Source organism: Nesoenas mayeri (assembly GCF_963082525.1).
Source record: "Nesoenas mayeri genome assembly, chromosome: 17".
In the NCBI taxonomy this organism is placed as follows: domain Eukaryota; kingdom Metazoa; phylum Chordata; class Aves; order Columbiformes; family Columbidae; genus Nesoenas; species Nesoenas mayeri.
Window position 1 is genome coordinate 10387272 of NC_137565.1, and position 24286 is coordinate 10411557.

The 24286-nt window shown below is 45.5% G+C and overlaps 1 protein-coding gene across 1 annotated transcript in view; it reads right to left on the reverse strand.

Moving 5' to 3' along the window:
- The window catches only part of BICDL1 (BICD family like cargo adaptor 1), a gene marked incomplete at its 5' end in the record, with an annotated part of 45599 nt that extends 24981 nt beyond the window's left edge, over window positions 1–20618 (reverse strand). Inside the window, 2 exons of the mRNA XM_080355081.1 lie at window positions 15382–15597; window positions 20286–20618. Coding sequence (XP_080211207.1) covers window positions 15382–15597; window positions 20286–20618 — 549 coding nt within the window. The remainder of the gene's footprint in view (window positions 1–15381; window positions 15598–20285) is intronic.
- Window positions 20619–24286: the final 3668 nt, after the last annotated feature.

The window sequence follows — 24286 nt, forward strand, 5'->3', positions numbered from 1 at the left end:
TTTACTTAAAAAGATTTATTGGTCAACTACTATTTGATCTGTCATTCTAAACACAGCAAAGCTGTGCTGGATAGCTGCAGATAAAAAGCTTCTAGAGATTCCATTTAACTTGGCAATACTTCTTCCTGTACTTCAGCAGCCTCCAGCTATTCCTGAATTGTTCTCCCTTGTTGGCAGCATGAAAAAACCTGTTTAGAGCACACGGTCTTTGGAGCAGGCTCTAAGCACAAGGCAGACCTTGCTTTTTGGTGATTCCTGATGAAAGATAATTACAATGTGTCAGTAATAACATCTGAGCACTCTGATCTGCTGCAGTTGAACACAGATCTATACTTTGTCCATTACCATATGTAGTAAGTACATGAACACTTGTCTCTTCTCAGCTCAGCTTTGCTCCTTTTCCACTAAGGTTCAGCTTATGACTCAGTGCAGCAGATGCTTGAACACAGACGTACCTGTTTACCTCTTTGTGCAGTGCCACAGATGTAGGCACTAAGGGGATTAGGTCTCTAAGTCGTAGATCCTCAGGGAAGGGGCTTGGACTTCAGAGCAGTCTGCACCTTGATAGTGGTATGTAGTGGCAAATATGTAATATAACTTCTAGCTTAAGCCAGAGCTGCTAAGCCACAGAAGGTATATTCAAAGTTGATAGTAAGTTTTCTGAACACCTGTAACCCAGCTTTTGGGAAGCTGCTGAGCACTTCTGTAAGTGGCCAGATCTCATGCATGTGTCAGCCTGGCAGGTGAGGTGCTCCCCAAGGGGGCAGCTTGAGTGCTGCTGTGGCTGGAGTCTCTGGGTGATGGAGGGTCCAGCAACAAGAATGTGGATCTCTCCTTGGAGCTTTGTCCTCCTACAATCTAGCTTTTAAAAAGTTCTTGCACGAATTTATTTAAATAACAGCTTTTGGCAAACTCACTGGCATTTTGGTACTTTAAGTCCTACAAAAAGCTGTGCTTGAAAATAAAAAATAAAGCAAGTAGATGCACACAGCAAACTTAGCTGAAAAACAAGGCGGGTACAGCACATTCTGTAGGATGATGTATAAAATATACTGTGCTCTGCCAAATCATACACATGCAGGGGAATGCATTATCGGGGACTGGAAAGAGCCCCTCTGTGTATGAGTTTCAGGCTTTGGTGCATCTGTGAATATCACTTAAGGTAAAGCATGGGTGATTCTGTATGGGGGAAGCCACCTCAGTCACAAACCCTTAATGCATTCAGTTATCTTTCCTTATGGAGGAGAGCTAGAGTGCTGTCAGAAGAAAGAAAAAACAAACCTGTTGTAGCAACATCCTAACAGCTGTGTCAAAGTAACTGCATGTGAACTAGAGTCCACTGAAGTGCTGCAGATAAAGGCTCTGTATTTGGCTGTGTGCAGCAGATTTGGCACACATGTGCTATACTTAGACTTGCACCTATAGCCAAGATTTTGCAAATGTAGGTCAGGCATCATTGAATCAAAAGCCCTTTCCTTCACAGTCTGAGATGCTGCTTAAAATGATAGGAACCCTTCAAGCTGTGGGGTTTTTTTGGCATCGAGCCTGTTGCATTCTGACAACTGACCCCATGTGGATACAGAAAGCTTGCAGTCAGCTGGGGCTGACAGCAGAAAGAGGGTGCCAGGCAGACATGGGGACTGCGGGTGATCTGCAGCCCAGGTGTCTGTGCAACTAAGCCATGAGTCTGCCTGTAAACCAACCCTGGGCTGTGGAGACCTGCAAGCACTGCATGTGATCTGAGACTGGGAAACATTGTACTGACAGATGCTGTGAGAGTTGGCAGCCTGTCCTGTGTGTCTGATGCTGAGAAAAGATGTTTTTTCCCTGGTAAAGATTTGATGGCTGAATCTTGGTCTGGAAAGAAGCAGCATCCTTCATAAAGCCATCATGACCACAGAAGGGTGAAGGAGGGAAGCATACCCCCCTAAATTCCCCATTTCACTCTCAGTGATTTGTCTTGGAAAGGCAGAGTGTGTCAAGGGCCATGGGTGCCCTTTGGGAGAAAGGGGAGAGGGTGGAGGAAATGCTGTTGATTTTTGGCTCTGAAAATGTCAGTACTGACAAGTGTCATGTACCCTGTGTAAGTGCGTTCTGGGCCTAACTAGGTAACAGGAGACCAGCTAAAGCACACCAAGTAGAACACAACAGTGGTGTGGAAGTGGCTGTTCTTCAGCTTCCAAGTCTCATTGGCAAGTTACAGGGTTCATGGAGTGTGCTTCAATTTGAAAGCCCTGTTTGAGTGTGCTCATGCTTCAACTGCGGCAACTATCATTGCTTTCCAGTTCTTTTATCGCTTTATCTTCAGCAGAGGGGGCTGCCTTGCATGAGTGTGTGTGGATTATCCTGCACTTGAGCACAGGCTGATCTACTGCTCCAGTTCTTATGCTACTACAATAGGATTTTAAACTGGGATCTTCCCTAGCATTGCTGCATATAAATGATTAACTTTCTCTTCCTCTTGGTGCCTGAAAGCAAGAATAATGTGATCAGTGACAGAGGAGATCATGGTATTCAGCTCCCAGCAGTTTTTATTACTCCTGCTGCTGTAGCTGAATTTCTCTATGTGCACAAGCCCGTGGTAGCAATACTAAATCTACAGTGCTTGCTGTGTGCCTAAGTGTCTAAAATGGTGTCGCTTAAAGCTGCTGCCAGTACACAGGCATGTGAGTTAGGAAGACTTTTATCCTATCTGTGCTAAAAAATCACCTGCCTTAAGCTGCTGACCCTTTTTCCCTCTCCTCTCTTGCACATGATGAAGTGTGTGCAGGAGCTGGCAGATGGCTGGGAAGCAAACAAGTCCATGGAAGCATGCAAAGAAATCATGTTGCATCATTGCTAACCAGCTTCTGCCTGCCCCTACCCTGTGTACACAGGCTTCCACATCACCCCTTGGCTTGGCTGGTTTGTGACCCACCTCCTGGAACAGCCTTGGAGACCTTTTTTTCCCTTTCTTTCTCTGGTTGATTAGTCTAATAGACATCACCCATGGCACATGGTTGAATTCATGCATAGACACAGTGCTGTGCCAAAGATTTGTTCGCTTAATTACATAAATACTTCTGTTTCTACTGAAGTGTGTCTGGCTTTGGCTTTGCTGCTGAGGCTGGTGCTTCTTTTAGCCTCCTTTCCTTGGCTCTGCTCAAGGAGGTGATGTCTGGGTTTTTTTGTTTGGTTGTGGTGTGGTTGGTTGGTTGGTTGTTTTTTTTTCCTGTTGAATTTTAGCACATCTCCCCAAGCTGGAACATTATAGAGACTCAAATGGACTGAAGAAGGAACAAGTAGTTTAACCGCACCACTTGTGTACCACAGGCTGTTCGTTACGACTTAAGACACTCCAACCCTTAACACAGGTGTAATGCAGTGCTGCTTGGCTCCATACACTGGCATACTCTGCTTTTCCTTCATGGAGACAAATCTTATCTGTGTGATGTTAGTACCACAAGTTGCAAAAGCCTGCTCTGGGTGCTCAGGCAGGCCAAATGGGATACTGAGGGACAAACAACTTCTTCCTCACCAGGCCCAAACATGGAGAGAAATACTCCTTTGAGGAAAGCTTTGGTGTTGGGGCTGCACCTCCTTGACTTGATGCTTTAGTCACGTCTGCTTGAGCAGTGGGGAGGAGTGGGGCATGAGGGTGTAGCCCATAGCTGATTGCTCAGAGGCAGAAAGTCCCAGTGCAGCTGATGTCTGACAGAATATGCACAAGTGCTGACCTGAATCCAGGCTAGTTTTCAGAAATTAATAGGTTAAAGTATAGCATAAGTTTGTTAAGCTCTTGCAGGGATTTGGAATTTCCCAGAGTGATCCCCACTGGCACCAAGGGACAAAGAAGATAAAGATATTAGAGCCCAAGTTTTCAGCACAAGCCTTCTCTTAAGTACTGATACAAAATACAGCTTTACTTGTCAAGCTGTGAAACGCCAAGCATATCCAGATGTCTCAAACTTATTTATTTGGAGGACAAGACAAATACTACCACTTAAAAGCTCCATGTTAGTTTTCATCCTTACTCAGGTTTCTACTGAAAGGTTCTTGGATTTAATATTGTGTATAGCAATATTTTAACATAACTAGGAAAGAAGAGTGTTTGGCCAGGTCTCTTCATAGAGTAGGAATTTACATGAGGGTTATAAGGCTCATTGGGGCTAATCCCCGCTAGCATTATACATCATCTGACAGTTGCCAAGGAGACAAGGATAATGTCAGTGAGACAAGATATGTGAGAAGGGTATTTATGGACATTTGCCTAACGATGCTTGGTGGAATGCACCAAAAAGTGATTATTTAAGTGCCTTTGAAGTACTGCCTCTTCTGTGGTGAATATGGGAGTCTGTCGGTGCGCAAGCAAAAAATTTCCCTGTGATATTAAACTAGCAGCAACTTGGCCTTGATGTTTCCAATTTATCCTGCAGTGGCCTCATCCAGTTGCACAAAGGCGCAGACAAGGCTTTTGCGGTGTTGTGAAATGGCTGCTCATCTGCCTGCACTCTGTGGCACCAGCAGACTGCATAAGTAAAACCAAACCATTTCTGTCTGTGGTGCTGACACAGGCTTAATGAAAACTGTCGTCTTCACGTGCTTGAAATACTAGCAGGTGCCTCATGCAGATGTCTTGCATGCCAAGTGATGTGAGGGAAAGGAAGACTGGAGGGGGGTGTTCATGTCTATGTAGGTGTAGATGTGTATGTGCTTTGGCAATGGATTTCCATTATAACCAGCTGTTTCCTCCTTCCCTGTCCCCAGGGTGAGCCCAGTTGCACCATGGCCAGCTGGCTCTTGGTGCTTATGTCACATTCCCTGAGCTGTGAGAAGGGTTAGCATCACAGGCTGCTTGCTACGTGGGTCTGAACAGGCATTTTGGTCAGAATGGGCCATTTTCCGTGACCTGGGGTGGTTTATAGCTCTGCTTAGGGAAATTAAAAGCAGCAGGAGAGCTAGTGTCTTCATTTGAACAAGTTCATGCTTGGAAAGGCTTCTGCATCATCTCTTTCACATAGAAAAATATTTTCTTGTCAGTGTGCTCCCTGGCCATGGGAAGGGGCAGAGATTGATGGAAGAGCCCCATATCTGGGACCAGGAGCACTAAAGCTGTGTGGTCTGGAACTGTCCCACACTGGACTAATCTTCCCTTCCTGGGCTGAGGTGAGGCAGTGACCTGTAATGAAGAGAGAAAGGCTGCCTGCCTCCTTCCCTCTCCCCAGCTTGACCTTCTTAGTCTGTGGTACTGTCTTGATGGAGGATTATGAAGGATGGGGAGACAGAAGGAATTTTGCAAGTTTTCAAAGCCTGAAGCAAATGACTCCTTGGAAAGGAAGGAGCTGCTGAGAGCCAGCCTGCAGCTGATGGGCTGTGTCTCGTGGTGCCAGAGTTTTAATCTCGGGTAAGCAGCTCTGAACTGCTGGGTTGGATAATGCTTGGAATGGAGGAGGCCTCTTTAAAGGAAGTAAATCAACCCATTAATCCTCTGTAGGTGGGTTTTGAGAAGCTGGTTTAGATTGTACAAATCAGTGACTGCAATCTCCATAGAGGTTTCTGCAGTGGGGTTCAAAGTAAAATGGTGCTTGGCCTATCTATTCCAGTCAGTCAAGAAAATTGGTTGTGAGCAATGTTTTTGCCTGTCTCCAGTCCTGCTCTTAAATGGCACCATTCTCTGTTTGCTTGTTTTGGGGTCAGTATCCAGCATGGACTCCATGTGAAGGCAGGGTGCTGCCTGGGAGATTTTGAGGTGCCCGTGTTTAGGTAGCTTTAAAAACACCAGGGATATGCAGTTGCATCTGGCAGGAAGAAAAAAATAATGGTGTTCCCAAGTGTGTATTATCCTTTTCCCTCCTCTCCCTCTAGGCTGAGCTCATTCCTCCATACCATAAAAACAAGCCACCTGAGCAGACTGAGTAGTGGCTTTTTGGACTGTTTTGCCTTGATTGAGATGAATATGGGGTAGTTCAGCAGATCTAGGGGCAGTGGTTTCTTGCAGTAGAGGCTGATAAAGCAGCCCAAGACTGGGAGAGCTCTCCTTGTCTGCAGCTCTGCAGGGTAAGCGCCTGTGCACATGGCGCCAGTGCCTCAGGCACAGAAAGGCCCCAGGAAGAGGTAGTAGTATTAATGAAATCATAAATTTCATAAGCATTTGCCTTGAGCTCTTAAAGCTTTGAATATTTATTAGTTAGTCTTCACTAAGATGTCTGGTCCCCTGTGCGAAGGTGGAGAGGGAAATAAAAAAGTAAGAAGCACAACATTTAGGAAGAACTTGAGCACAAAGTGAAATACAACATCTAGTAAAGCCTAAGGAAATAAATCTCTATGGATTAGAGGCAAAAACAACAGAAATAATTTGAGTTAGCAAATCCCTGTGCAACTTCACAGCTGGTCGATACGTGTTATTTGGACAAATATCACACTGCAAAATTCTACAAACAATCTCTTTTGAACAAACATGGTCATTTCGGGCTTTCTCATTTGGCTTCATCTAAACGTAAATCTGCTGGAAAGTGCGACTTGCATGGTATCTGAGCATGTTCAAGAGCAAAGGTTGGAACCTACCTCTGAATAGTCTCCTGTTTACATTTGTTTATTTTTTTTTTTACATTTGTAGAATGAAAATGCAAGTCTGTGCCGAAGCCTTAGAGATCACTTATTTCTTGTATTACTTCAAGCTTCTCTGCCTCTTCAATATTCATAAATAGCAGGAAGACTTGACCTGATGTTACAGAAAATCTTGCCTGAATAAAAGATAGCGAAACTGCAGAAGGCCTCTTTCAGACTTAACTTTGCTTAGATCTTCTCATGCCAAGGCAAAAATTGGCCAGCCCTGCCTGACTGGTGACTACTTGGCCACTTCTCGAAAGCTTCCTTTGATGGAGACCTTGTAGAATCTCTGGGCCATCTGTTCTCCTACTTGGCTAGCTGTACAGCTAGGGTGTTTTGCTTCACATCCAGTCTAATTCTTATCCTGCAACTTATACACGCTTCCTTTATGTAAAGGATATGGAGAAAATAAGCTTAAACTCTATAAAGGAGTAATGTCTGGATTACTAGCTTTTTTCCTGAGGTCGTACGCTTTCAGTATGGGACATAGCTCACAAAACAGAACTCAGCCTCTACAGGAGGGCACCTAATGAAATTGTTAGGCCAACCCATATCTCCTTCAAATGAAATACTTTCTTGGTCTACTTATGAACAACCTTTTACCCTAGTCACTCTGTCATGCAGGTCTGTTGGTTTATGTGCTAATCTATCAGTTGTTCTCTGTTGTACTCTCACCTCTAGACAGCTTCTTGTTCCCAACTATGGTGGCATTTCCCATCCCTCTGGGTGGTGCTGCCAAACATAAACCAGCTCTGTATTTCATTGCAGCATCCACCACAAGTCAGCAAGAGGGTCTTGCTGATCCTATAGCTGTGCTCACAATAACTGGGTTTTGCTAAATGCCGTTCTAAACAAAATGCTGATTAAGCTCTAGGCTGTTTTGCAAGGGGCCTCTGAATGCATGGGTAATCAGAGCACCTAATACAGCCGACAAGACCCCCTTCAGTATAGAAGAGACCTCCATCTTGAGCTATTGTCTACTAAATTGCATTGAGAAAAGGCAGTCCTACTTTAAAAAAAATAATAATTTAAGGACTTTCATTATAAGTTTTGCAAACTTTATAACCCAGAATGGCTCTTTAAAGATCAAATGCTTTTAATTGGGTTTTTCTTATGTAGATATTTGCAAAGTGTTCAATCATGTTTAGCTCTGATTGTAACTAGAAATGCAGTAGCTGGATGCAAACACCTTCTGTGTCCTACTTTCTAGAATCTCCTGGAGGAAGTGTTTACACCAAGTGTGAATAAGCAGAAATATTTTTGAAAAAACTCTTCTGCCCACGTGTTCCTACTTACGAGCTACTGTATAATAAAATAATTTCTATAAAGACCTGGACCCAAACAGAATAGCCATTTGACATTTTTAGTGCAGTGCAAGATGGGAGGAAGGGACTCATTCAGATTTTTCTCTCCTCGCTCCAGAAGAAGTTCACCTTCAGTTTCATGTTAGATTCCTGCTTTTAGATGTTAATGGCTTAGTGGTGCTTCTAATGTCTCAAGGTAGAAGCCTTGCAGAAACTCCCAAAATCTCTTCCAGAACCACTTGCTAGAGCTGAAGGCTGGGCTGTGAGCTGGGCTCAGCTGAAGAGCAGTGTATGTCTGACTACAGGGTGCTTAACACTCGCATGTATTTGTCCTAGATAGTGCTCCGGATGCTCATTCTGCACTGCTGTGCTGCCCAAGGTGTGGGGGGCAGGACGTCTGGGCTCTGGGGGTGTCTCATGGGGCCAGTCTCTGCTGCTCCATTCAGGCACCACAAGCCTCTGAGGATGCAAGATGAGATGGGCACAGTGTGGCTCTGCCAGGTAATTGCTTCTGTTGTGCTGTGCTGTGCTCCCTGAGCTGGGCTCACAGGGGGAGATGCATTGTGCCAAGCCCTGGCAGAGTCACCTTTGTGTGGGCTGACTGACCTGCTCACAAGGAGCTCTTTTTACCAAGAAAACAGAATGTTTACCTTCCCCCAGCAGGCTCCAAAGCTCAGTGTGGCTGGTGTGGATAACAGCCTGCCTTAGGCTGGGAGATCTCCAGGGTGATTTTTGGGGAAAACTTGTCATGAACAGGAGAGGAAAGGGGGTGAGATGGGGGTGATGAAGCGGCGGATGCTGGGGACATGTCCTCGTAGCAAGCCAAGCTCCCGGGAGTGGCAACGGGGCCTGTGCCACCCGCACGCCTGCCTCGGACGTCATGAATGCGTTTCAGTGCGTGGCCGCTGACTGTCACAGCATTACAAGCAGAGAAATCACACCCGGTTGCCACAGCAACATCACCAACAGGGACCGCTGTGTGCTGTCACCTGGAAACCAGCAAGGGGTCCCTGGGGATGGCTGGGTACCTGCACCACTGCCCCGGGGGAGGTGTGAGGGTCCCATCCAGCCCCGGGACTGATGGATGCTATCCTTCTTCTCATCAGCAAGGATCTGTGTAGTTCCACTGCTGCAATAGTAACTTTTTTTTTTCACTTTAATGGTAATTTTTAACCCTTTAACACAGGGCTTTGCACTGTGGTTCAGTAGCAGTGTGTGCCCCTGTTTAATTCTGTGGACAGCTTTCTGCCCCTTCCCTCAATGCTCACCAGTACTTAAACCAAAGGATACAAGGGTAAAAATCTTGCATGAAACGTGTGGATGTAAAATCTTTGGGCATGCTCTATAGGGGTGCCTCCCTCTCATCTTTGCAGGAATTACTGCTTTGGTATTTCCTGCATTTATGCCTTGGTGTCCAGATAGCTCTGTTCCAGCTGGCTCTTGAAGGTCTGGGTGCCCTAAAATAGGGTTAATGGGTGCTACAAGCTTGGCCAGACTCTCAGCAGAGGGTTGAGCCTTTCTTCCTGCCTGTTTTCCTTCTCTCAGATGGATGGTGGGTGAGTGCCACTTGGCAGTGACCTCAAGACGTTTCCTTGTTACCTTCTAGGGCACTGAATCATTTCATTGAAGGACTTTGCAGGCGAGAACACGCAGCTGCAGTCACGTCCTATATTTACAGCTTTAGCATAGAAAGCCTCAGCACTCCAGTCCTGATGTGGCATGAAGCTGAATTATTAACAAGTGCTCTCTGCTAGGGGAGAAGTAGCTGATGAGAAAGAGCCTTTACAGCATGTGTGCCAATCAGTATTCACTGGGTGATCAGATATCTGGTTATGTGGTGCTAGGATCTGCTGATGCTCCAGAGGGGCAGGGAGCTGGAGGGTGCTTGATGTTAATGGGAGGTTTACTGGCTTCAGTGTTTGGCTCTGTCTTGTGCTGGTATCTGCTTTCCTCTTGCCCTGCCATGTGTAACATCAGTGTGCTTTATGCCAGGGAAAAAGCAATGCCGGAAGGGCTGTTTGCCTCCCCCAAGGAGTGAACACCCCCACCTAAGCTGCCATGAAATGCAGGTACTTCAGCCCCTTCAACAGGAAGGAATGCCACCTTTTCCTGTGCAATCTCCCTTCTCCATTGAATTTAGACTGCTTGGAGGTGTTGCAGATCAAGATTTGCTATGCAGGACTCCACGTGCTATTGAGTAGCTCAATATGGAGTTCCTTACAGTAAGGCACTCCTTACTGAATAGCTCCAGTAAACACTTTGAGCCACAGAAAAAAGAGACTTCCAATGAAAAATAGTTCAGTGTAGTGACTGATCTGCACTATGAAATATGAGGTTAGTCAAAGCAACTCTACTTGAGCCTGGGTCCATTCAGGATCCTCTTCTGTTTAAAAATAAACCCCCTGAAGCAGTACTTAAGCTGAGTCTGACTTACTTGCCTCTCTGCTGAGCATCGAGTTTCCCAGTATACCCTGCTGGGTTATTGGAGACAACTTAATAAACAAGAAACATAAAGAGGCTTGTATTAAGCATCTGTACAGATAAAATAAGGAATTAAAGACAAGCTAACCCACAGTGTAATGGCTACAGATCTCTGGCCTGGCAAAAGCAGTGAATCTTGCCCAGCACACTTGTTCCAGTAACTTTTTTTCAATCATTAGTCTGCTTTTCTTGAAACCAACATTGTTCTTATGCTGACAGACCCAACAAATAACCATTCAGAAAAACCTCTTCAAATCAATAATTAACAACAGATCTCACTCTCTTCTAAGTACGTTGTTGACCACAAAGGATGTATTTAAAGTAAGTTATTTGAATATAAGTGCATATAATATGATCAGCTCATTCTTGAATAAAAACATGTTTCTCTCAAATCCAAGCCAGGGAGTGCCTGCTGGTTCTGTGAAGCTGTCCTGCATGTCACAGTGCAGTTAGAAACACAACTCCTTCAATTGAAATATTACTGAAAGGAAGGGTTTGTGGCTAGCAAATAAAACCTCCTTTGGAGATTTGTGGTATGGCCAATCATTTTCTTGCTGTACCAGAGGGATTGACTGAAACACCTCATTCTTTGTAGCAGTATGTTGGCACTAGATGCTGAGTGAATATAAGAACCTGGTGACTGAGGGCCCCTCTGAGGGATGCCGCAGCAGCCGAGTGCTCCTCTCTAAACACAAAGAGCTATTTCAGTAGTGGAAGATTACATGCTTCTTCCTGCCACCGAAAACCAGTTTTCATTGCATAAACTACCTGAGCTTGACATTGTGAAATTACTTCTTTTATGGTACATAGAGCATAAGGAAGCCCAACTGAACCAGGAAGGATAAGGATACATCCTCACCCAAGCTACATGCAGCAAACAGCTACAGGAGCCCAGAGCTTGGTCGCAGGAAATGTGTGGGAAAGCCATCTGGTGAAGCCGCTTAGCAACAGTGTGAAAGTCTTTTTTTCATTCACTTCCTGACAAAGTAGTAATATGTTGCCTTATTATAGGAAGAGGCCTGCTTGTTTTTATTATTTGCATTAATAGCTCCTAGAAACCCAAAAGTGGGGACAGGACTCTTGCTGTGTTTGATGCTGTGGGCACATGTAACAGGAGACCCTTCCCTATATTCATTCCCCCAACATTTTATAACTTAAAAGGACAGAAAGCATAGGATTTTTTTTTACTTTTTTTTTCCTAAATGGGGAACTGGAACAGATGGGAGAGACTGAAGGAGCTGGAAATGGAACATGTAATTCCCAAGCCTTGACTTTCTCAGCAAAACTGACTCCTATACTTTGAGCATTTATGGCGAGTGGTATGTACCTTGCCATACTGCTTGTAATGTGCTCTGCAGTTCTCCTAAGTAAAATCGGCATTTAGTTTGGTGTGGACACGCTGCTGAGAGTTACTATTAATATGTGCTTTGCTGTGCTGAGGCAGGGGGAGGGAAATCATATCAACATGCAGGAGGGATTTTAATCATCACTTAGCAAATTAAAAAATAAGGTTCTGTGGAGATCTTAAACTTGATCTTTGGCATCTGAATCATGTCTTTCATGATAAGCTCCCAGTCCAGCTCACCTAATTTCCCCATGGTTTAATACTGTGATAACCCCAGACAATATCTCAGTTCTGCTAAAAGCAGGGAACCACACAAAAGGCTGTATTTCAAGAGAAGGCAAAGTTCCTTATAGCCTACTTACTATTATTAGATATGTAAAGTTCTCCTATATCATCTCATCTGAAGACCTCAAATCATTTTACGGACCTTATTTTAGCCTCTTGGCAACTCTGAGGCAAGACGGTTATCCGCATTTTTAGAGACTGGAACAGACTTAAAATCCCCATCCTTGACTTTTCCTTATCAGCCTTTGCCAGAATTGAGGATGGATTTTTTCGGTCCCATGCTTTAATTGCGAGATAGAGCTTTCCAGGTCCCTTTGCTATCCTTGTGTGGGTGTGTGGGATTGTGTGCTTGGTTGGTTAGCATTTGTGCCAGGTTTAGACTGGAAAAAAGTATGTGCTTGGGTTGGCCTTTCATCTCCAGGGAACCAGGGTTAAAAAAAAAAGTCCTAAAGCTTAATTAGTTGGTGAAAGAATATCACAGCAGCAGGAAAGAGGAGGGGTAGGAGGAAGGAGATGGTGGATGCTGCCCTGCTTTGAGGTAAAAGGGGCTGAAGCCCAGGGACTTCAGAAAGAGCAAGCAGGACCATGCAGGTTGGTGGCTCATGAAGCTGAGGCTGTCATTTGGCACACACAGCCAAGTGCCAAGGGAACACCTTCCCCGGGAGAGAGATGCTCAGGGATTGTGAAACTGGGCCATGAGGTGTTAATTGCTAAAAACTGTAGAAATTAAAATTTAAAGAGCTAGTACCTACTAGTGTAGAATGACTCGTACCAGAAAGCAACCTGTCCTTCTGTCCTGTGAGTTAAGCCTCTAATACACAGTGTCAGATGGGGCTTTCATTGCCTTATCACAGACTTCTCATTAACCCTCTCCTCTCAAACTCACTGTGATGTAAAATGCAGGTGCAAAACACAGAACCAAGAGTGCAAGGAGGCTACCTGCAATGGCTCAGAGTTCACAGAAGCTGTAACAGCGCTTCTTTGTAGGGTTTTTCCTCTCCCAGTGCTCAGTTCATGATGCTTAGCAAGACTCCAGCCTATGGCAATACAGCTGTAGGCAAGCACATCCATGCAGCTGTGTCTGTCCTTTTTATTTATTGAAAGCCTAAGTAATAACAGAAGCCAGAACTATGTGGGTGCAGGGTTTAAGCACTACCACTGCCTCAAGGATTACATGCATAACCTCTTCAGAATAAGAGAACAGACAAATGAGACTGCAATTGCACTATGGAGCAGCAAATGTGGAATACTAAGCACCCAGTAATGAAGTGCTAATATAATGCTGAGATTTTAAAATGCCTCAACCAAAACCCTGGGTGAATGACAACAGACCATTCCGACCTCTGTTTTAATTTGCCCAGGATCTCATGGGTCTGTTTACACCCATGCTGTATTTGAGATTCTAGCAAGTTTTGGCCAGATAACAAACTCAATGAACACTGAATTGTGTCTTGGCAAGCAGAAGCTGTCTCTGTCAGTCTGTGGTGGAGAACAACAGTCCTCTTCTCTGAGCTAGGAGCAGGGCTGTGCTGGAGCAGTGAGGGCAGCACCAAGACTCAACTTTTTCCCATAATGTGGCAGTTCTCAAGCGGGTGGGTGAAGGCTATTTCTGGCAGCAATAGGGAGTTAAGGGAACAAAGCCCATGCTTGGACACTGCATGCAGGTACACCTAACTTGGTGGTTCCTTTGCATGAGGCTCAGCTGAGTGGCTGTCTGAGCATCTGGGCTGCAAGAGGCTCCTGTAGCACAAGTGTCATGTGAGGGTAATCCTGTGTGGTTTAAAGCCCAAAGCAAGCTGTCTGTTTTTCCTCTCCTGTCTCATAGACCACTCTTTCAGTTTGTGCTTATGCTGGGACAATAGGAAATCTTACATATCCCAGCCAATAACAGAAATCATGCATACACAGAAAATCACAGAGTGTCACCAAATCTGATGGGAGACAGGTTCTTAGCCCTGGATAAAAAAACTTGACACAACATAGGAGCTCTGCAAGGTCTTGGGTGGAATCTCTCATCCATGTTGTATGTGAAATATGCTCTGTCCAGAGAAGAGGTGAAAGATCCTCACTAGCTCATCTGCTACACTTGAGAGTTATTGCTTTAAAAACATGGATAAACTTAAAAGTGTTTCTGAGTTAAGGAAGCTGCAGGAGGTGGGGTTTTTTTGTTTGTTTCGTTTTTAAGACAGTTAAAACCCAAATCTACAGACTAAGTGGCTTTTTAGTACTTGACAAGAAAATCTATAGCAGAATGAAGAGTGATTTCTTTAAGTGTCAGTACAGAGTGTTACCCAAAAACCTGCTCTTCTCACCTCCAGACGCCCAGGAAAACTGCATACCTAGATTGACTGATGACAAGTGAACAGACCTGTATACATGGCCCATTTCAGAGTCTTCTGGTCCAAGTGTTGCGATCGAGGTTTTAACCCGCCCTTACATGATCCTTTTGTCAACCTCAGACTCACCTCTGACAGGATCTAGTCTGAAATGCACTCTTACAACATTGCGTGGGCCTCTTTGGCATGAGTTTGTGGTATGTGGTTTTGTTCTATGCCACTTTGAGGATAAGCAACTGGTGAAGAAAAAAATGCTTTCATCTGCTGGAATAACTCTGTTCTCAAGCATTAAAATGATGGTTTGTACTAACTGTCCAGTGGGGAGAAAAAACCAAGGTTCTTAATTCCAGAAGACGGGTTAACTTCTGGGGGAGGAGGCAGAAACTGTTAAGTCTTTTGCTGTCAAAGACACCCATGCTGGAAGTAATCAGTCAATTAGGCTGATTTTGTAGCAGCCTTGCTATAAATCCGCTTTAATTCAGAGGCAGCTCTTTGCTGAAGCATGCCATTCCAAGGAATTTGAGTAGGTTCTCACGCATCTAACCATGGCAAAGTTATCTGCAGGGACACACCGTCTCTTACAACAACACGGTATGTCCGATTCTACAACATTATAGCCAATGTATGTCAAAAAAGGGAGGCCAGCAAAAGGCCTGTCACCTCACTGTCACAATAAGCCTTTTTCTTGTGTGCCACAGTTGTTCAGCCTATTGTAAATTAGAAATAGATTTTCTAAATCAGTTTTAGATACAAAAACAGTTGAAAGAGACATCAATGCAGTAAATGGCCACTCAAACCAGAAACATAACTGCTTTGCCAATGAAATGCAGCACTCCTTAAAGGTATAAAATTCAGTTTAAAGGCTGCATATTTTATAGGGACACCTGTGTAATCTGACCAGATGCAGAACTTATTTTTTTTTTTCCCTCAAAGAGGAAGTTTTCTGCTCATTTTCCTGAAAGATGGTTTATAGTAGAGCTGCGAGCTTTTCCCATGGCCAAGGCAGCTGGGTGCCTGCCCTCACCGCACCGCGGTCACTCACCCTGCTGAGCTGGTCCAGGAGTCTTTGGTTCTGTTCGGAGAGTTCCTGGACAGCCCGTGTCTTCTCACGGTCAGCTTCGCGCAAGTGAACTTGCTGCCTCTCCAGCTCGTCCTGCAGCTGCTTCACGTCGCTTTCCAGCTCAGACACCCTTCCTTCCCATTCTCCTTCTTTATTCTCAAATCGCCTCCTTAGTTCGTGTTTCTCTTGTTCTAGGTGCTAGATAATGGGGGAGAAGAGGTTAGGAAGAGAAGAAAAAAGTGAACAGTGCCTCCTTTTCTTCCTCTATGCTTAGGGCTGAAGCCTTTTGTGCAGGAAAGGGAATGGTACCAGAGTGTGATGGTTCCATGGAGGTGGTAATTCCATGTCAGGGCAGGTCACTGGCACTAAACTTGCTTTCTGTTTCCAGCAATTGGTCTGTCCTTGGCCTCTGTAGATCAGCACATTGAATTTTTACTGAAACAACTGCCAAAAGAGTAAAGTGGGCTGCATGTCAATAGGCACAATATATAGGTCAGGCAGGCCAATTGATCTGGCTTAACTCCAAAGCAATATTTCAGTGGGCAGTGTCATAATTCTTTTAAAAATTGCCTTTATAGTCAAAACGACAAAAACTGTATCCCTACTGCTGATGAGGAATCTAGATGAGGCATCTTTTTTCTCATATGGGCCTTATGAACAACAGTTGAATCATCTATCCATTTGTTCCTTCTATTCCTGACCTAATTAGTTGTCTGGTAGTTTGATAGTGCACAGTAACTCTATTGTTTGATGAAGTCCGCTCTGGAATGGCAATGGATGCAATGAAGTAGTTTCTATAGCCATTACATATATGCATGTTCTGGGTTGCACGTTTTTCAGAAACCACTCTCAGTTCTGGAGACTCTGCTCTGCTTAGGACTGGCTGGAAAATGAGGGACAGCATGAATCCAGTGGGACTTTTGCATGTTTTACAGGCTCAGATAAATGAGGGCTTGACTGAAACAGAGCTGCAAATCAGGTCAAAACAGATTTATGTTGTGCCTGTTTGAAAGAATCCCAGCTCTGAAACTCTGAAACTGAGCCTGAATTTCCCCTGGTGAATAAAGCCATCCACACACTAACAGAACAGTCACAAGTTGGGGACACGGGTATGTCCCAAGATTAGCAGGGAAACCTGAAGAGCAGGAGCTCTCTCTTTTTTGGTTGTCTTCTGTCCCCTAGAATAATCTGCTGATACTCTCGGTCAGATTCACTAGCCTTTTAGGAATGTGTCTTAGCAAAGAACAGAAACCTGCTGGGCCCAGCGCTGGCAGCACTTGCTTATTTTTCCCAGGGTATCATCCCCCAGTGAGCAATCCCCAATGGCATTTATGATAGGAGGGGAAAATAAACCTGCCAGGAGGAAAAGAAAATTGCACTACATTTATGTGAAGTGGCTTTTTATTGCTTGTTAGAAACACAGGCTGTGAGGTGGCTGTTTCCCCTGGGTGCATGCTGCTGATGACACATAGCCTCCCTTGCAGGGTCTCTGCCTCCTTCCCAAGCAGGCCTCAATGTCAAAGCTCTGCAATTCTCCAGCAGTTCTCTGGCCTGTGTTATTGCTAATCTTCCTCCTCTTTCACTCTGCAGAAGATGCCCTGTTTTCTCTTTCTTGATCTTATCTCCAAATCCTTTCCTATGCTTCTTCCAGCGCAGTGTAGCAGCACCCTGCTTGTGTCCTTCCAAATCCTCTGCAAATTCAGGACTTTCTGGAAAACCCTCAAATGTGAGAGAAGGCTGATTAAAAACACTGGTCCAAAGCAAAAATATTTCCCTGTGTCTCAGACACTGAGAATGAGCACCACTTGCAAATGAGAGCGCTAAATTATTTTAATGCAATAGGTAGGCATGAAATCCCAGCATCAGGCCCATGAGAACCAGTGCAAAGAAATCTTGTTTGTAGCCTAAATGTGGCTGGAGCAGCCACAACTTCAATTTTAGTGGCACACTGAAAATGCTGTCTTTTATAACTCTGTCTCCTACACTGCTAGGAAATGTTTAGAAAGATCTTCTCTAAATGGAAGATAAAACTTCAGCCAGCTGAGGAGCAGCACTGCAGCCAAAGTTCCCCAGACATACTCAAATGTGATTTAGAAGCCACAGATAAGCCCTGTCAATCACTAAAAACCCATTTTAGTCCTTTACTGCCAAAGAAAATCCACAGTACATATAGCTTCAATAAATGGCTGTCACAAAGGCTGGAGTTAGAATGAGATGAAGAATATCAAGTTTGTTCTCTTGTGATGGAGAAACCAAAACAGTGCAGCAGGGCACAGAAAGGCTGTTGCAAAGACAGGGGGGATAAACCAGATGGGATGTGCTGATTCCTTCTGCCTCACCTCTGTCTCCCCTCACCTGCCCCATTTCTAGCACCTGCACAGCTGCAGATCTGGATAGAGACTTTTTGCATGTAGTGATGACAGGGCAAACTGCTCCCCTCAGTAGGAGAGTTTCTTGTTTTCCAAGTGTCTCTCTGTCCACCAGCTGCTCACTGATTTTTACACAGAACTGCTTTTCTAGAAGACATTTTGTTCTGAAAGCAGCTTCTCTTGAAGTCAACTGAGCTGGACCAGTCCTCATTTAAAAAGATGACAGCAAGGGGGAGTTTCCCAGCTGCCATAGAAGGTCCATCCTTTAAAGTGCTTGGCCAGGGCAGGCTTCTCTGTGTCACAGGAACAGAGGTATGAGCTGGTTTAATCCCTTACAGAGGATAAAACCGACTAGGATCACATATCAGAATTTATTACAGGGCCTCAGTTCCATGATTAGAAATGATTTTGAATTCAGGCTGTGAAGTGAAAGAGTTGCCAGAGTAGGTGTATGGTAGGAATACTGCACTTCAGTAATGAAGCCCCAAAGCTAGAACATACTTAGTTTTGAGGCAAAGCCCCTGAGGAGCAGGCCAGCACACTGGCTGCTGGGAAATGGAGAGGCTTCACTGAGCTCTTGTAACCAACTTTGAACTGTTAACTGGGAGAAAACTGCTCCTAAATAATCCTTCAACATCACTGTATCAGGTGCAATTGTCATCCAGGATCTCATCGGAGCTTTTGCTTCTGGTCATCATCAGAAAGTTCTCAGCATAGGGAAGGAGGTAACAGATGTGGGTCCTTCCTCCCTGCTCCTCTGAAACTGAAAAGCTTATTGTGAAATTTTGTTCACTTCAGTGGTAACAGGAGGCCAACATTTAACCGGCAAAGGCTAGGATTACCAGGCTTGTGTTGTAGAAGATTAATGTTCAAGTTTGATATTTTTTTTTTTGAGTGAAGTAGCACAGTCTTAGATCTGCCAAACCCAGTGGAAAAAATCTGACCCTTAAGTAGATAACACTAACTCCTGTCAGATGGGTATCCTGAAAAATAGCAATCTGTTATTCAACTGGAAAGTTAGAGTGATAGTAAAGGGATGGGAAAATGTAAACAATTCACTGTGTTTACCATCCCTTCATTCACCTTCTGAATTGGCCCACAAAAGCAGAGGTAAACATTTGAGGGATGTTATTTAAAGTACTACTAATATAAAGTCATAGTTTCCCTCCCTCCCCTTTTCATCTTTACATTTTGCAAACAGCAAGTTGTATTTGAGATCCCCAAACTCCCTAAAAGGCAGCTCAGCAAGCACCTAAACTTGTGCATTTTTCCTTTGATGGTAGTAAAGGTTCTGCTCCAACTCATCGGGAGAACCACGTCAGCACAATGCCACATACGTCTGTTCGTGCTTAAAGATCAACTTGCAAACGTTCGCTCTGGCAAATTTTAATACTCTGGGAAATTCTAATCTGATAAATTTGAGGAAATGTCACTGTCACTTATTGTTTATACCAGAATAGTAAATGCAGAGAGATTTCCCTTCAAAGAGGAAAGGATCAACTAAAGTAAAGTGCTAAGTTTAATCACAGAGAGGAATTTTCTCAGGAGAACAAGGGCCATACACTAATTTCACAAATCATCTTGTACTTGAGAAATCTAAGTCTGTGAGGATGGTACACAGGAATATGCAGGACTGTGCAGAAAGAAGAGGTCTAGGGCTGTGACTTGAAATTTGAATGTTAATCTAGAACTGTTCAAACTCTTTCCAGAAAGGTAAGAGAGGCTTTTTCTCAGCTTTCTAAACAGTATTACTTGCTGGGAGAAGTAAAATTTCAAGAGTATATTTGAGAAAAGGAGTGGGGGTATAATAGCAGCTCTGTTACATAGTTGTGCAAGAGAGTTGTTCCCAAAGAAGCTGCCTGCACAAGCCTTTTTCTTTGTAATAGCTCTATTTCATCCTTAAAAATCAATAAAGAGCTCAATCCACTGAGCTCCTGGCAAACAGCTCTCTCCAGTATACCTGTAGGTATTTTTCAGTGCAACCAGTTAGAGAGACATATCATTAGGGCTTATCTCCTGCTATGCCTAATGCCTTAGCTGCAACAGCTTAAGCACAAGGGTTACATATGCTCTGTAGCTCAGTACCTGCTGTATAAATTTAACTTCCGAGGCATTTCCATGACGAGGTGAGCCGAGCACAGCGCACGTCTCCTCATCCAGGCGGCACCTGGGTCCTGGGGCAAAACAGCACCCAGAGGAACCTCTTGAAGCAAGGTGCTTGCAGCCTGTCCCCAGGCCGATACACCAGCTCGCAGCCGGGGAGGGGAAAGAGCAGCGGATTTGCCTCCCCCAGGCCTAAGAGGGTTTGCTTAGACCCTTTCTTCCCTTTCACGGCCACAGCGCGTTCCGTGGGCTGCCCGGCAGGGCCCCTGCCTGCCGCCCCCGGGAATTGTCGGGGAAGGCGCCGCTTGCCGCGGGGAGAGACCGCGGGGCTGCGGTGGCCGCGGCCCTGAAGCGGGGGCCCCTGAGGAGCGCTGCGGGCCGGGGGAAGGAGGGCGGAGGGTGGCGGGGCCTCACCTCCAGCTTGTCGGTGAGCTCCTTGTGCATCCTCTCGTACTGGCGGCTCATGTCCTGGTTGCGCTCCAGCAGCGCCTTGCCCAGCCGCGCCGCCAGCACCAGGTCCTTCTCCTTTTGCCGGATCAGCGAGAGCAGCTCCGGGTCGCGGGCGGCGGCGGCGGGCGGCGGCTCCGGCGGTTCCCCGGCGGCGGCCAGCAGCGCCAGCTCCTCCTCCAGGGCCAGCTCCAGGGCGGCGGCCCCGGCGGCGGCGGCGGGCGGCTCCATGCCGCCGGCGCTGTCCGCCTCCGCCGGTGCTGACCCGGCGGCGGGCAGGCGCAGGCACGGCGCCGACATGGCCCTGCGCGCCGCCGCCGCCGCTCCGCTGCGCCCCCCGCGCCCGGCCCGCGGCTGCGGCTGCTGGGCGGGGAGCGCCGCCGCCCCCGGCCCCCGCCCCCCGGCGCCGGGCCCCGCCAGCGGCAGCAGCGCCGGCGCAGCGCGCTCATGGGCGCAAGGACGGGGCCGCCCGGGGCGCGGGCAGGGGGACGCTCTGTGTTTGCGTGTGGGGGTTTGTGCTCCTCAGCTGTGCATGGATGCTGCCGTGCTTGCTGCAGCCGCCTGCTGCGATCGGGTTTCACTGTTTGTGCTGCAGGCTTGGGCCAAAAATCTCCTCAAAATATTGGAGTCTCCCGAAAAGACCAAGGAGGCTGCTTAGCATGCCCGAAGGGGCACAGAACTAACTTCCTTCTAGCTACCAGTTCCTCCAGTTTTCTAGCCGGGCTCTTTTAGCTGTAAGAGCAGCTCTCGGTAGTTCACCCCTGGAGAGCTGACTACAGCTTCCAACAACCACCGAGGCTTGCTTTCAATTTCAGATTGTTTAGGATATTCCCGGATAAATTGTCTTCAAAGCAGCCTCAGTGAACGTTGGGAGTTGTAGTTAATTCTGCTCATAGCACGTTTATCTCTGGGAGGAGACTCCATTGGTAGCAGGACTGGTTGGGTTTTCAGTTTTGGTTTTATTCACTTTCTCCCCCCTTGGATCCAAGCATCACTTTGTACTTCCTGCCACAGGAGGGAAGCTGAGACAGGGGCAGAATAAGGTGGGGTAAAAGGGGACACATTGTCACATTTGCTAAGACAGTGTTTCCTCAATTTCTGATTATGCTTTAATTTCAAGTGAGGCTTTAATAGTGATTGAACAGAATAATTTTTAAGGAAACTTGTACTTTTTGCTCCCAGATTCTGCAGAAATAAATGGTAAATTTTTCAGGTTTTGTCTACAGACTCTGCTTCTGTGGGGCTTGCTTTACTTCTTCCTGCAGAAGATTCACTTAGGCTGTGTTCATCTGTATGCAACTGCCCCAACACATCAGTCCAAGGGTGTTTCTGGCTGGGACAGCTGAGGGCTGATGCAGTTTTCTAGCAGGGCTGGCTCACATCACACCCAGGGCCCTGGAGAGCCACTGATTATTTATAACGGTTAGAGCATGAATTGTGAGAATGCAAACTTCCCTCTGGCCATCTGCCACTGGGACTTTTGTGGGGATACGCCCCAACAGCCCAGCTAGCAGGAGCTGTCAATACTTGGCCCCTTTCTGGGCAGCATCAGTTGATGCAAGTGTTGCTTTTTGTATGTAAGCACCTGCTCTCCAAAGGCCAGGCAGAGTCCTGGTACCTTGTGCCATGCTGGCTGCCAGAACCCATCCCATTGTGGTAACTGTTGGCTGTTATGACTGTCATTTCTTTTGCGCTGGTGACATGGAGGTGACGCCTTCTTTATCTCGTAGCAATTCCCTCAGGCGCTGATTTTGCTAGACCTTTTGTCCTTGCAATCAACTGATGCTTACATTGCGGGAAAGCAGGACTCGCCATAAGGCAAGATGATTTGAACGGTGTTGGCCCTTTTAAAAGAATCCTCCTGCCCTGACGCAGAAACCACGCTTTCAAAGAGTTGATCATCGACGTTTAAACAGAGGAGGGCATTTAATATTTAAACTGATGGTGAGCACCTTCTGCTGGAAGTGCCTACTACAGCAAACTAAGCCTTCTGCTGTGATTAATGAAATCCACTGTGGCATTAATTTTCATCTCTAATGCTGCTTTCAGTGTATAAAATAAAAAGAGATTATACTGAGATAGTTTTAATCCTGCAAACAAAGCTTGAAACAAAATAGCTGCAGCTGTTAGAATAGGGAGGGGGAAAAAAAGCTATTGCCTGGATGGAGAGAAAAAGCACATATAAATCAGTATTATGTATTGTAGATATGCCACCATCTCAATCAGGCATCTATACAAGCTTAATGCTCGTTTGGGGCCTATTGACTGCAAAACATAACAGTGTTAACTGGAGTAACCTTGGATTAAAGCTTTGTTTGCAGCATGACCTGTTACTAACTTCTACTTAAAAATCCATTGTCCTGTGAATTTAATTATTGATTTGATTTTCTAGAAATATATTAGGTTGCTGTTTTTTCAAACTCCTTCGTATGTTACTTTACTAGTATTTTATCTTGTATGTGTTTTCCCAATCAAATATCTGTGAAAAACTGTTAATAATACAACAGTACAGTGTCTTTACAGTTATATGGTTGCATTATCCATTAGGAGCCTGAAATGTATTTCATCTGAGAGCTGGGACAGCTGTTGTCCATAGACTGGCTCCTATTTCTGCTCTTCTTCCCCTAGTCAGCTTGGTTGTGTCCTTTGGAGAAACTCAGCTTAGAAAAAAGAAGAATGAGTTAAGAGAAATGAGTCAAACACTAGAGTGTTGGGGTTTTTTTTTCCCAATCACACTGCTCAAGCCTGATGCGAGATTTCACTACTCGGGTACTAAGAACGGCAAATAGTGGGTAGCTCTTGTGGAGATTTAGATCAAGCATTTGGGGAGGTGATGCTTTCACAGTGCAGAAGGTTCCATGTGTACAGTGCAAATTATCTGTCAGCATGCATGGATGGCCCTTCTGAAAATGCAAAAAGGCCAGACTGAATGAAGCACACAGAGAACAGAGAGCAAGTGACTGATGCAAGTGATGTCATCACATAACACAAAGATGTCACCTTGTCCAGGACATACAAAGACCTTCTCTGTGGTACTGGGAAACAAGGGTGAAAATAAAGCATTGGTATAAAATTGCCTATAAGAGAAGCAATCATTCTTTTCTTGCTCAGGTGAAAAACTTACAGGGCTGTAAAAGAAAAGCAAGTAGCAAAAAGTTCTATCCTGTATGGGGAAAAAGGGCAGCACTGACTTTGTTGTTAAGTAATTTCCTCTTGCTTTTTCCCATCCCAAAATGACCTAGTGCAGTAAATAAGCCATGGGGATGGTTGGAGAACTTCACTCAAGGAGCCATACAGGGCTGTCTGCCAGCGCAATTCACGCTGCTAATCAGGTTCCTCAAGGAGAAAGATACTGAAACAGGCAAGCCAGCTCAAGCTATGGCAATGTGTACTGTCCTCCCCAGAGGGGCAAGGAGAGGTGAACTCTAAGCTGAGCAGTCTCTTCAAGCCCAATGTCAAGTATGTTGTTAAAACCAATGCTTTGAAATTAGCATTCTGCCTTCCAGGGATTTCACTGGTTGGTCTCTTCACAAAGGAAGTGTGGCAGAGGGTCTGGACCTTTGGTGGTTACTCCAGCAAACACTGGAGTTTGTAGGACTGTGCAAATTAAGCAGGGCAAAACATTTTTCACACGTCAGAAAAGCTGCAAATCCAATAAATGCCCAAGTGCTTCAATCAATACTTTCACCTCCGCTGTGAGGGCAGCACTCAGAAAACAAGCACTGCAAGGGATCATCCTTTATCATTTAGAGTAAGGGGAGGAAAAGATGTGTTGCAGGAAAGCCACAGCCAGACTTGTGAAAGTAGATTATTGTCCTGTGCTTTTAAAGCTGACTGTGGTGAGAGAGGAATTCCCATCAGCATCCTTAATGTTCCTGTCAGTGGGCTGAAAGTCTTCCAGGGGAGGTGGCACAAGCTATCAGGTTTCTTTTGCCATGCTTGCTTGCTCTCTCTCATATTTTTGAATG